The sequence below is a fragment of the Squalius cephalus genome (genome assembly GCF_949319135.1).
Source record: "Squalius cephalus genome assembly, chromosome: 4".
NCBI lineage: Eukaryota > Metazoa > Chordata > Actinopteri > Cypriniformes > Leuciscidae > Squalius > Squalius cephalus.
In genome coordinates this window covers 25,180,830-25,194,633 of record NC_137125.1, presented here as the reverse complement: position 1 = coordinate 25,194,633, position 13,804 = coordinate 25,180,830, and the positions used below count along the sequence as shown (strand labels likewise).

The 13,804-nt window shown below is 46.1% G+C and overlaps 2 protein-coding genes across 5 annotated transcripts in view; one reads left to right on the top strand and one right to left on the bottom strand.

Annotated features, from left to right (window-relative positions):
• LOC307157356 (uncharacterized protein) overlaps positions 1 to 13,804 on the top strand; it is a 268,751-nt gene that overhangs the window by 131,573 nt on the left and 123,374 nt on the right. The window lies entirely within an intron of this gene.
• The window catches only part of LOC307157381 (uncharacterized protein), a gene marked incomplete at its 3' end in the record, with an annotated part of 34,234 nt that overhangs the window by 8,734 nt on the left and 11,696 nt on the right, over positions 1 to 13,804 (bottom strand). For 2 of the 4 annotated variants that reach the window (XR_013820941.1, XR_013820942.1), the window contains one exon: positions 3,706 to 4,196. Coding sequence is in view for 2 of the 4 variants with exons in the window: in XM_079869293.1 (XP_079725419.1) it covers positions 1,971 to 2,277; positions 3,706 to 3,708 (310 nt within the window). Of the gene's footprint in view, positions 1 to 1,970; positions 2,517 to 3,705; positions 4,197 to 13,804 lie in introns of those variants that run through there. The other 2 variants (XM_079869293.1, XM_079869294.1) reach the window with 2 other exon arrangements.

Here is a 13,804-nt window from a genome sequence, read left to right as displayed (position 1 = left end):
CATGCATCAAGGACTGTGTAGTCCGTGTAATTAGCTGGGCATTTTATTTCAATGCAGCCCTTTCCACAACAGGTGCAACTCACAATGGCATCTGGTGATGCTCCTACTTGTGGGAAGGCCGGGTTGACAAAAAACCCACAAGTTTGCACTTGTTGATTTCTGTGCTGTTCTTTTGTTTGGGTGGTGTATGCCTGCCTCGCTGTCTCCTCCTGTTTGATACCCCAACTGGTGGCTGCTGTTCCTGGCCCGCGCGTAGGGTAACAAACCCTCTTCATGGTGGAGAGAGCTGGTGAGCTGATGTCTGTTGCATAAACACTGTGCACTGAGGAGCCCGTGATTCAGCATGCCCGTGCTGCTAACCAAAGTGACGAGGTGTGCTGTCCCCTCGTCCTTCTCTCAATCTGCACTGCCTGTTCCTCTGACACATCAACGACGTTTCTTATGGCCTGGCAGTGCTTCTGCAGGGCTGACAGGTCACTCCTATCAAGGCTAGTGCCACAAACATTTGCCAGAGACTGTAAGCTTCTGATGGGCAGAATAGGGTCTCGAAATTCCTCACAGTATTCTGGTAGCACACTCAAAATGGCTGATCTTGTGCCTGTGTTATGGAGATCCCTGTAGAATGTTTCCAGGTCTTCCGGTGTTGGTGTGGGTGTTTTTTTTTTTGTTTTGTTTTGGCTAGGGCTGTACTGTCCTAGTCGATTAGTCGATTAATTGGTCGATACGTTCTGGTTCGACCAAAATTCTGATTGGTCGATTTTCTGCCGCGTTTATTTCATCAGTTTTGCCGCGCTGAGGCGCGCTCATTTCATCAGGTGGAAAGCACTAACTGCTAATGGGGGTGTTTTCAGAGTACCCTTGTTTCACTGTAACAGTCTGTCTTCAAAACACCCCCCTTGTTTTCACCTTTTTTGGATTAGCCCAACCCAAGAGAGAGCGTCGAGCGTAGAAGGTTTGATGCTGAAAATTATTTATTTAATTGTGAGAGCGTTTAATAGTCAGTCCTCTTCTAACATGTCAACAACTAAGAAATCGACAGTGTGGCAGCATTTTGTTAAAATTGATAACAGGAAAAAGGTCGAATGCAAAGTTTGCAAGCAACAGTTTTACACAGCAACATGACGACAAACATGACATATCATCTAAAAGTTGTAAGCTCACTCGTCTGCGTTAGCTTGCCCTGTCTGTTTTGAGTAGGCTATATGAACATATCAGAATTTGCATATTTCAATGTTTTAGTGTGATAACCTAACTTTTTTATTTTTTATTTGGAGCCTAATGCGCAATTGCGCTGTTGGTTGTGTTAGTTTTGAGCCTAGGATGCTTTATTTCAGTTATGCACTTTATTTCGTTTCTGCTCTTGATCTGGTTTGTTTAATAAATATTCTTTTTTTTATTAAAGTGGACGTGCCTTTTGTGTTTATTAAGAGTAAAAGCTTTAAGTTAATAGTCTATTCGTGTCTCAGCTGCGAAGCTGAGCTCATGTTCAGCCTCACTCGGTGCGAGGACATGCACGGTGAAATGATAGTGTCTGACAGTTATAACTTATTATTATAACATATGACAAAAATAATTGTCTAAATTATGTTGCATATTCCTCAACAGTTCTTGTGATGATATCACTAGTTGACAACATAGTACTATTTTCGGAAATCATAAGCTATGATATTGCGCAGGTGCACGTGATGCATCGCTGTCAGAGCCGACAGACTCGTGTGTCAGACTCATTTCAGTGCAAAATAATTACGTCAAAAACGGTTTAATATTCTGCAAATAGCCTACTAGTTGTTTATGTTTATTTATAATTCATTTAGGCGGACAACAAGGCTACCAAGTATTGCGCACAGTGCGCATCTAATTAATGTAATTAGACCATTAATTAATTTCAGTCGACCAAGATTTTCTTTGGTTGAGTACAGCCCTAGTTTTGGCCGCACGTGTTCTCAACGCAGGACTGGTGTGGGTCTCACCATCAATGCGTCTGTTTAGAGACCTGCGTGTGGCAGCAGCAGATGTGAAGTCGATGTTGAGGCCAACCTCTGGATGGACTTTGTCGATGCTGCTTGGCAGCATCCAGTAGGCCGGTTCATCAGTGACTGTGGCCTTTTCCTTCAACCGGACACAGGCATCAACCATAAAGAGCAGGGCTCCAACATGGGTGCATGACTCAGCTACACCAGCCATGCATGTGCAGTAGGCTGAACACACTTGTCCCGATGGTGTAAGGATGACCCATGGTGTGAGAGGAGGCTCGCTGAGCCGCTGTGAATGCATGACCTGTTAAATACAAGAGGTAATATGTATATATTACAAAGGTCACATTTTTTTTCAAGTTACACACTTCACATTTCCATTTGTCTGCAGCCTTGCCTGGATCACATATACGCCTTGCACTCTCGCCCTTAATGCACTCAAGTCCCCAACACACAAACCTACAACATTACACACCCAACATTAAAACTCATTAACATACAAAATAATATTCACCTAATATTCAACAATATTTTTTTATCTGCCTGCATTGACACTAGGGGTGTAACGATACCCTCATGAAACGATTCAATAGCCTGCATATCACGATACTGAGCTCACGATACGATAGTATTGCGATACTCCAAGTTTTGCTTGTGTATAAAGTCCTGTTATTACTGTTAAGCTGCTTTGATACAATCTGGACTGTAAAAAGCACTATATAAATAAAAGTGACTTGACTTGACAAAAGGTGAAGCAACTTACCTTTGCCAGTACAACGGTGTTTTCACAGTTTGGGGGCTTGTAGATGACCAAGTCGCGCACCCAACCACAGCAGAATGTTTCGTAGCTTTCTAAGGATTTCAGGCTTTTGAATTCTAGCATAGTGTAATAACTGATGCCAAAAATGGTAAAAGTAATTAACTATTTCCATATAAGTGCAAGGTGGTAAAGAGTCTGCAGGCAGCTCGTGTGGGTCGACGTTTTTAATATCAGCCAGTTTCTCTAAATACCTCTGTTTGGCATTGGTAGTAAGTTTCTCCCTGTAAGGACCCTTTTCTTTTGCCGCATTCTTCTCCATTTCTTCTTAATTTCTATATTATATTATATTTATTTATATATATATATATATAAATATATATATATATTATATGGGTCATTCCAGAATTGGAGGACATTTCATGTCCCACCTATGAAATTTCAAATAATCTATGTATAATATCCAAAAAAATTAGTCACTGTGTAAAAAACACTTGTCCTGAAACTAAATATATATAGACTTGAAGATTTTTTTTCTCCTAAATATTAATAATAAAAAAAAAGTCTCTAGTACCCACTTAAATGCCATTTTTCTCTTGTCCCACCTTCTAGATGACCAAATTGAATGTTAAATATAACTGTTAAAATACAGTTTAAATATCCCTTTTTTTGTATGATTTTGTTTATATATGCCTCTTTTAATTGTTTAAGCATTTTTTTAATTGATATAAATATTTTAAATAATTGAAATGTTGCAATAAAGTTATGTCCCCAACATCGTGCAACCCTGTTACCAAAACATCTTGGAGATGTTGTCCGACAGAAGATCCGCTCTGATTCTGCTGGACTGCAGGCCATCAGCACGGAAAGAGCCAAGGTCACTTCCAGAAAAGATTCCAATCACTTACAAAGAGCAGATTCTGTTCATTACACCATGACATTAACCATTCATTTGAAGCAAATAGTCTACTCAACCATTCATGTCCTTGTTGGTACGTGGGAAGTGGTCCGGACGTGATGATCCTTGTCGTGGGTGATGTGCTACGTACTGTCTTGATCAGGCTCCTGAAGTCCACTTCAGAACCTCCGTCTGCCGCAGTTGATTTCGTTCACCCCCACGTGCAGCTTCGATGCTCTCGTCACCATTCAGGATTGTGGGTACCTGCGCAGCGACATAGAGAACACGAGCATCAGGAAAGCAGTGACTGCACATCTTACCTTTAGCTGAGGTAGCGTGGACGTGCCGGACTATGGAGTCTCCAATGACCACAGCATCACGTTCCATCTCACAAAGAGGGGAGAAGCGGTTCCAGGTGGAGATCTCGAAGACCTGGGGAGGCGGAGGGGGAGAGGACCTCGCTCGTGGCCTGGCTCGCGCCTTCCACTGCTGAATCCCCCAGGGTAAATGGTGTGTCGGCACCGGAGTGAAGGAGGGCTGGGATGATCGCGTTCTGGATGCTCGAGCTCTGTGTAGAGAAACACACGGAGTAGAAGAGATCAGAGTGACATTAATAATCAGTCCGCGCTGTTTCTAGTGCTGATTGCCATTCCTGTAACTTGGCCTGCTTCTCTAAAAGGTCACGGATCTGCTTCTCCAAGGCCTCCAGATTCAACTGCACTGCGTGTAGCTCAAACGTGTCCTCGTCTGCACTCATAGGTAGACACACATCCGATACATTTGCCATAGAACAGATAAACAGTAATTTCTTGAGTGATAAGCGTGTAAACAAGACGAGCGATAGGCGAGACCACATTAGTGATGCTAGCGGACTAACACTAGTAGCGGATGGTCGAGAGTTGGATAAAAGTAGAGATATCAAAGCAATTGCAGGCAGCATGCAGACCTAGGCGAGACGGCTCGCGCGCCTATTGACTACCCTGCGGCAACTGCAGCAGCCTATCGAGAGAGGCCCCCATGATGTCAGATCCAATGGGGGCACTTCGCGCCCACTACGTCATGTCCCACCGAAACTCATGTGGCGTGGGCCTTATAAATATAGCTCGACAGGCTGATTCCACTGGTTTTCATTGCCGAAGCGAACCAGAGCGTGTTGCAGGCACGGCAAGATACGCAGTAATCGTTCCCTCTTCTAGAGAGAACCGAGGTTACATTAGTAACCGAGTACGTTCTCTTACGAGAGGTTCTCTCGTACTGCATAATATCTTACGCTATGGGGAACACAGTGTAAAAAGCCGTGCATGCTGAGATCCGATACCAAAGTCCCAAGGGCAAGTGCCCGGGGCTCATATAGTACATGATCATCAGGGACTCACAGAGAGTCCAGGAAGAGAGGCTAGAGTAGCATCATTCCTGTAATAAATAGCATCCTATAAGGAGCGGTTATACTGATAGTGTTCCATACAGCCAGGGCGAAAACTCGGCCTAGTCTGATGAATATAATGGGTCTTACACACTGCCCATAGTGTTACATGATCGATCGTCGCTCAAGCAGTTTCAGTACTCTGGGCCGATAGCATTGAGGCAGACAATACTGATCTATTAGACCGAAAGCAGCTTAGCCTGCAGGGCGGGAACCTCTAGGTTATAAAACCTTATAAATGTAGACGGGAGGCCCAGCCTGCCGCCATACAGATATCTTGCAAGGCAATCCCACTAGACCAAGCCCACGACGAGGCCATGCCTCTTGTGGAGTGCGCTCTGACACCTAACGGGCACTGCAGGCCCTTAGAGGCGTAAGCCAGCGCTATAGCATCAACTATCCATCAACTATCCAGCTCGCGTCCTTCTCCTCATTAGAGACCGGCAGGGAAATCACCTAAGCCCTAAACGGTGTGTTAAGGGATTTAGGAACATACCCGTGCCTCGGTCTGAGTATGACTTTCGAGTCATTCGGCCCAAACTCCATAAACGTTGCGCTCACAGAAAGCGCTTGCAAGTCCCCTATACGCTTTACTGAAGCGAGAGCCAGAAGAAACACTGTTTTGAAAGACAAGTGTCTGATATCTATTGACTGGATTGGCTCGAATGGGGCACCTTTCATGGCTTCCAAGACCGTAGAAAGGTCCCACATGGGAACTGAGGGAGGTCTGGGAGGATTTAACCTCTTAGCTCCTCTAAGGAAGCGAATGACCAGATCGTTCCTTCCAAGTGACTGGCCAAGCATCGGTTTAGTAAACGCTGATATGGCCGCCACGTAAACCTTGAGCGTGGATGGGGTTCTGCCCTTATCCAGTAGCTCTTGCAGGAAGGATAGAACCTCCATCACCCCGCAATTTGGGGGTGATATGCCACGGGCTGTGCACCAGCTAGAGAACACAGACCATTTAGAGGAATAGAGCCATCTCGTAGAGAGGGCCCTAGCCTGCACAATAGTGTTTAACACTCCCTCCGGGAGGTTAGCGGGTACCCGTTGATGGCCCACGCATGTAGGGACCAAATCTCCGGGCGAGGATGCCAGATCGAGCCCTTGGCCTGAGAGAGGAGGTCCCTCCTCACTGGTATCGGCCATGGGGCAGTGCTTTTCAGCTGCATCAGAACCGGGAACCAAGCCTGGTTCTTCCAGAATGGAGCCACTAGTAGCACTGAGCATCCGTTTTCCCTGATCCACTCTAATACCTGAGGTAGGAGCGTGACGGGGGGAAAAGCATAGAGCGGGCAGCGGGGCGAGACGCAGGCTAGCGCATCCCTGCTCTTGGAGAAAAATTCTGGACAGTGAGCGTTTTCCTGAGACGCAAACAGGTCTACCTTCGCTCTGCCAAATGTGTCCCACAGCAGCTGGACTGTCTGCGGGTGTAGAGACCATTCTCCTGCTGGAACATTGTTCCTGGACAGTCTGTCTGGTCCCACATTCAGGTGGCCAGGCACGTGCGCTGCTCTCAGCGAGTGCAGATTGTGCTGAGCCCAGACCAAGAGGCGCTCCGTCAGCCTGTAAAAGTTTCGGGACCTGATGCCTCCTTGGTGATTTATATAGGCCACCACTGACATGTTGTCCGAACGGACCAGGACGTGGTGTCCTTTTATCTGGGGACAAAAGCTCCTCAGCGCGTTGTCAACTGCCATCATTTCCAAGCAGTTTATGTGTAGAAGCTTTTCCCGTTCTGACCACTGGCCGAAGAACGGTCTGCCCTCGAGCAGCGCTCCCCATCCCGAGGTGGCGGCGTCCGTAGACACCACCTTCACACTCGAGGAAGTCCCCAGGCTTACACCTGACTGGTACCAGTCGATCGCTCTCCAAGGTTTCAGAGCTGAGACGCATTTCTGATCGACCTTGAGGCGAAAAAGACCGGAGGTCCAAGCTCGGCGCGGTACTCGCGCTTTCAGCCAGAACTGCAGTGGGCGCATGCGAAGCAGACCCAGCTGGAGTACTGATGATGCTGAGGCCATGAGACCCAGCATCCTTTGAAACTTTCTGAGCGGGACTATAGCGCTGCAGCGGAAGGTTTCCGTCATGCGCTGAATATCCAGTCTGCGCTGCGGTGACAGCTGTGCTGTCATAGACAGCGAGTCCAGTTCTGTACCCACGAGCGCCGCGTCCATGCACATCGTGAATTTACGGGGTGCTAAGGACAGGCCAAATGGAAGGATTGTGTATTGATATGCCTGGCCCTCGAAGGCGAATCTCAAAAATCGCCTGTGACGTGACACTATTTGTATTTGCAAATATGCGTCCTTCAGATCTATTGACATAAACCAGTCTCCTTGGCGAATTTGCGCGAGGATTTTCCTGGTTGTGAGCATTCTGAACCGGCGTTGTTCAGCTGTCTTAGATCTAGAATGGGTCTGAGACCCCCGTCTTTTTTCGGTACCAGAAAATATCTGCTGTACAGACCCCCTTCGCTCTGAGCTTGAGATGGCCCCTTTGCTCAACAGTTTCGCAATTTCGGTTCGAAGTAGATGTGCTACTTCCTTTTCTACCGTAGTTTCGATTCGCGCTGCGCAACGGCGGGGGCGTCGAGCGAACTATAGCGAATAGTAAATGTGCTATATAAATAAACTTGCCTTGCCTTGCCTTGCCTATAATGTTCAGCACCCATTCTGATACCCCGGGAAGCTTTTCCCACGCATCTGCATGAATAGCTAGGGGTTGAATGAAATCTGGGCTCTGGCCGTGACATAGCGGCGGCCGGAGAGCTTCTGTATGCTGTAACATAGACGCCGTGCTTGCAGCGTTCGAGGCGGGGGGCGCGCTGATCACAGCGGGCAGCCTGCCCGCGCTCGACTCTCTTATGGCAGTTTGCTGAGAGAGAGCGAGCGGGGGGAAACCCGTGGGGTTTGTCATGTCTGTGAGTGATAGCGGGCACATTTACTACACTGAAAACACCGTCGGCATGAACTGACTGTATGTGTGCTGGTTTCGCTTTTACAGAAACCGTGAGACATGCAGTGTGTAGTGTTTGTGGGCAGTGGTACCGGCTTGTTTACTGCAGAATACACTGGCACAGTCGCATTTTCTGGAACTGAATGAGCGAGAAGTTTTGGTGGAAGTCTGGCCGCAGCGGGACTTGAACACCGTAATTTTCCTAGGCGGGCTAGGAAGACTTTGAGGCCTCGGGCTTTATCTCAATCTTCGGCCGAGGCCCGCATGGGGGGCGGCGCCCGGCAGAGCGAGAGCGCGGTCTCGAGTCTCGGGCCTGTCGGCGCTGTGAGGCGGCTTCGGGCTGTGGCTGCGGCTAGGAGCTTCGAGCAGATGGCTGTTTCGAGCGGCCTGTTGCGGAGCTGGAGCACTTCGGCAGAAAATGTTTCATGGCCTGTGATGTTTTCTGCATCTCAGCGAATCTGTCCGCGAAATCTTTGACGGACGATCCAAAGAGGCCGGCAGAAGAGATGGGGGCGTCGAGGAACACGGCGCGCTCCGAGTCCGGCATCTCAGAGAGCGTCAACCATAAATGTCTCTCAGCAACGGTGAGAGAGGCCATGTTCCGCCCTATGGCCTGTGCAGCGGACTTAGTGGCGCGGAGTGCAAGATCCGTGGCGCTCCTTAAATCCGGCAAGCTGACAGCTCCCGGTCTTTCCTCATCCATTTTGCGGAGAAGGTCGGCCTGGAAGATCTGCAGGGTGGCCATTGTGTGCAACGCCGATGCAGCCTGTCCAGCGGCGGTGTAAGCGCGAAGTCGTGCATGGCTGAAGTCGTGCGGCAAGCTTTAGATGGTAGTGCCGTCTTAGCGCGCCGTCCAGCAGAGGGCGGGCAAAGATGAGCCGCTACAGCTTCTTCCACCAGAGGAAGAGAATGGTATCCTCTACCTTTAGCACCGTCCATCACGGAGAATGCTGCCGAGGCAGAGGTACGCATCCTAGCTGAGAAGGGGGCGTTCCAAGACTTTGCGAGTTCTTCATGAAGCTCAGGAAGAAACGGCGCGGGTCTTGAAGGCGTTGAAACGCGGTCCCCTTGCAGGAAAAAAACATCCAGCCGGTTGTGCGCAGGCTCGGCGGGCGCCGACCACTTGAGGCCGAGGCTCTCTACGGCCTGTGAGAGCAGACGCATCAGCTCTGCTTCGATGCTAGCCCTTTTCCTGGAAGACTCGCGAGCAGAGGGGGCGAGGTCCACAGAGCTCGACCAATCCTCACTGCCTAACGCCAGGATAGAGCAGCTGTCCTCCTCTACAGATGCCGCTTCCTCGTCATCATCTAAGACGGAAGCGGCGGCAGACTGCGGCCGCTGTCCGGGAGTGAGAGACTCAGGTGAAGCAGGCGGTGAAGCTTGTGGGCGAACCGGCGAGCTTCTATCGTTTGGAGGAGGTTCCGGGACCCGCTGAGCACTGCGCTTTTTACGGCGCGGCACCGCAGCGGGCGCAAGTGCAGTCTCGGTGAAAGATGCCAGGCGAGTTCTCAGAGTCACCGTGGGCAATAGCTCGCAATGAGGGCATCCGCCGTCCGCGAGTGCGAAAGCTGCATGATCCTCACCCAGGCAGGAAACGCAGATGACATGGCGGTCCCCGTCGCTGAGTGGGGCTCGGCACGAGCCACAAAGGTTACGAGACATCTTGAGAAAGACGCTCGGCTCTTTTAGAGAGGGAGTGTGAGTCGTGGCGGCGAACACACACTAGCAGTGAAAAGGATATAGTGCGCCGGATAGCGCAGCAGGAACGGCAACTGAAGGCGGCAACTGAAGGCGGCACGGCCAGCGGCTTCAGATGCAAGGCTCGTCCCGCTGAAAGGCTTTCTCTGACGGCGCGGCTTCTTTCTCTCAGGATCCAGCGATGCGTGAGCTCAGCTGAAGAGATGAAAATCAGTGGAATCAGCCTGTCGAGCTATATTTATAAGGCCCACGCCACGTGAGTTTCCACACTCTTACTTGATCTGGACAAACTGAGTATCATTTATAAAGAAAGAAGAATCCAGCTTCGATATTTGACCACTGTTTATGATAAAACTGGTTTGCAGTCACTAGACAACGTCCGTCAGAGCTCTTAGTTCAAAAGTGCGCATATGTGGAGAAATATTGATTTATTATCACGTTTGCTAAATGTTTCGTCAAACAGAATACCATTTCAATTCATTTCCCACTGAGTTATGCGATCTGAAGAGCTAAAACAGCGTACACAGCAAGCTCCGTCTCTCCTTTTCCTGATTTGCGTTACTTATCGCAGCGCTCTCTCATTTGCCATACAGCTGTCAATCATCTTACGTGAGTCAACGTGACCATAATCCAGCCCTTCTGCATGACGCTGTCCTGTACACTTCCTCGTTCTGAGCTCTGTGAAAATCAAAGCCAAGAAGCTAATAAACGCATGATTATGATGTTATATGGTTTGTGTGTGATTTTCATGCGATTTGGTGTATTTTCATATGAATAAAGAATGAAATGATTTATCAACTTTCAGTATGATAAATCCAACTCCATAAAGTTCTGGTCCACAACTCGATGTCCACCGAGTGAATACACAGCTGTCAAATTCAGTAACACTACTGCCAACTTTGGTATTTTTAACATCCGCTCGCTTACGAGTAAGGGGCATCTTGTGCAGGGTCTCCTCGTTGACCATAAGTTTGTCTTTTTGTGTTAAACAGAAACGTGGCAGCAGCCAAATGATTTCATTTCACTCAATGATGCTTCTCCTCAAGGGTTTGTTTACATCTCTCAACTGCGTGACTCTGGCCAAGGGGGAGGTCTTGTGATAATTTAGCGTGAAAAGTGGATAATAGCGCCTGTCAACGCTCCTGTCTGTCACTCATTTGAGGCTACTGTGTGTCAGCTTTCATGAGGACGGTCTCATTTACTAGCTCTGCACCTTGGTTTACTCCCACTCTTAGAAAATTAAAAACAAAAGGATGACAACTTGAAAGACTTTCCTCCTTGTAATACTATATTATAATTTTTCTCTTTAAAAATTGAACACATCCACCAGCAACGTATGTTTATTTCTGCTCCGAACTTACCTGTCTCAGTTTAATTTGCTCCATCCATTTACTCTCAGCATTTACCTTACGCTCAGTAAATGAAATTTAGGAACTCATTCAAAAATCCAAATCTTCAACCTGCAGATTAGACCCCTTCCTACTGTTCTCTTCACCACTGGAATTGTTCCTTCTCTTAAAACAGCTGCTGTAACTCCAATTCTTAAGAAACTTGGTTCAGATCCCAACAACCTTAACCATCTTCCGTTCATCTCCAAAATTCTTGAAAAAATAGTTGCTGCTCAATTCCATACTGATCTCTCCTATAATTTATATGAATAATTCCAGTCTGGTTTCCGTCCTCTTCATAGCACAGAAACAGCACTCCTTAAAATCACTAACAACCTTCTCCTAGCTGCTGACTGTGGTTTACTATCTATTCTCCTTCTGCTTGATTTGAGTGCGGCCTTCGACACAATTTCACACACCATCCTTCTAGACAGACTCTACTCTATTGGTATCACTAAAACACCTCTTAACTGGTTTTATTCATATCTCTCAGGCCGCACTCAGTTCATTCAGTTAAAATCATTTACCTCCCATTCAGTCCCTGTCATCACAGGAGTGTAGGCACTATCCTGGGGCCCCTGGTATTCATTATTTATCTTCTCCCCCTTGGTTACATCCTCCGTAAATATCAGATTCACTTCCATTGCTACGCAGATGACACCCAGCTCTATCTTTCAACCAAACCTAATTCAAAACTTCCACCATCCTCCCTTACCAGTGTTTCCCCTACCATTATATAAGGGGGGGGGGGGGGGGGGGCAACGGCTCCCCCCCCTCCTCCTCCTCCCTCCCCCTCCCCCTCCCCCTCCTTGATTTGATTTTCTTTAGCGCCAGATTACAATTTGTTATTTTATTAAACAAACTAAATAGCCCTTAAGTAATGTTATTTATCTTATTTCCACGATGGCATGTCTTTTCTGTCTGTGTTTGCGCGTTTACAATTATCCCATGCTGCACACTTTGTGGATAAATTACATAAAAATAAATGTTCCAATGTTTAGTTTAATGTACAGTTCAAATAATTGTTCAGTTAATATATTCACTGCTGCCATTAAAAGAAACAAATGAACACCATGACTCCTTTAAGTGTTTGTGTCTGTGTCAATTTTCCCCAACCAACCAAACTCCTAAAATTGGGTATTTTTATTTAAAGGAATTAATTAATTATAAAAGCGATTTAAGGGAATAAAGAAAAAGAAAGGCTTATTGTATTAATGAAATAATTTGAACTATTTGCAAATAATATTTTATTTTTAATTATGCATGCATTCTCTCTAAATGAATCATGGAAATTATAGCATATTTTCCATTCAAAAGGCAAAATTTAATAAATAAATAAAAAAAGTTGAGTAATTTGCATCACCGGATTCTGTTGGTAGTTGAGCATTTCTATTGTAAAAGTCAAATATTAAACGTTTATCTACTTACATTTTACCAGGCATTCGTTCACTTCTTTAATCATTTTGACATTGATGAGCTAGACCGCTGAACTTTTAGTCATCCTAACAACAAACAGAGCGGTGCGTAATGGAGTGCATCAGAGCAGCATCAAGAATATCAAATATATTGCAGTGAATCTCTTATTTGCATCTTAAGTTTATTGCCAATAATAATGACAGGTTTGCGAAAGTGTAGAACTTGGTGAGCTTGCGCAAAACACATCTTTAGCACAGCGACTCATTTAAACGCCTCTGATTGGCCGATGCATTCAACAGACATGTCTGTGATTGGCTACAATGCTCAACGCTGCAAAAGCACGTCGCAAGTACCATTAATGCAAAGGGAAAAATATAAATAAAACTGTAATATGCACTTTTCATGATTAGGTAATCGCAGATGCTGTAATCTTATTCACATTTGTTTTTCTGATTAATTGTTTTGCTCTATGAGAAAGACAAGGTAACAAAATATTTGGGGCTTTCATAAAAACATTCAGGGCTTAAGCCCCCTTAGCCCAGCCCTAGCGCCGCCCCTGTTGGCAGAGGTGTGAAAGGTTTGTCAATTGACAACAATAGAGCATGAATGGAGCAGTTCTCCTCACCAGACATTAGTCATAGACTGCAAATGGGTGTTCACAGGGCAATAACATATTTGATTAGCATTTTATCAGCCTTCTCTAAAAACTCACAACATGATCTTATGAAATTATTCACAGAATGCATAGTTTTAAAGATATCATCATCAGATTTGAAATGAAACATGACCACACTTGTGGCTTCACTTTAGATGTGGTTATACATTGTTATACTACATTCAAATAATATTTGTATACATTTAAAAAAAAATATTCTTAATATTTTTTATTTTGTTTTTATATGAACAGTCTGAGTAATTCTGAGTCTTGAACTGTAAACTCTCAAGTGTTGGCTTTGAACACCCTGCTATTTTGCAAGTTCTCCCACTTAGAAATCATGGAGGGGTCTGAAATTGTCATCGTAGGTGCATGTCCACTGTGAGAGACATAATCTAAAAAAAAATCCAGAAATCACAATGTATGATTTTTTAACTATTTATTTGTATGATACAGCTGCAAATAAGTATTTGAACACCTGAGAAAATCAATGTTAATATTTGGTACAGTAGCCTTTGTTTGCAATTACAGAGGTCAAACGTTTCCTGTAGTTTTTCACCAGGTTTGCACACACTGCAGGATTGATTTTGGCCCACTCCTCCACACAGATCTTCTCTAGATCAGTCAGGTTTCTGGGC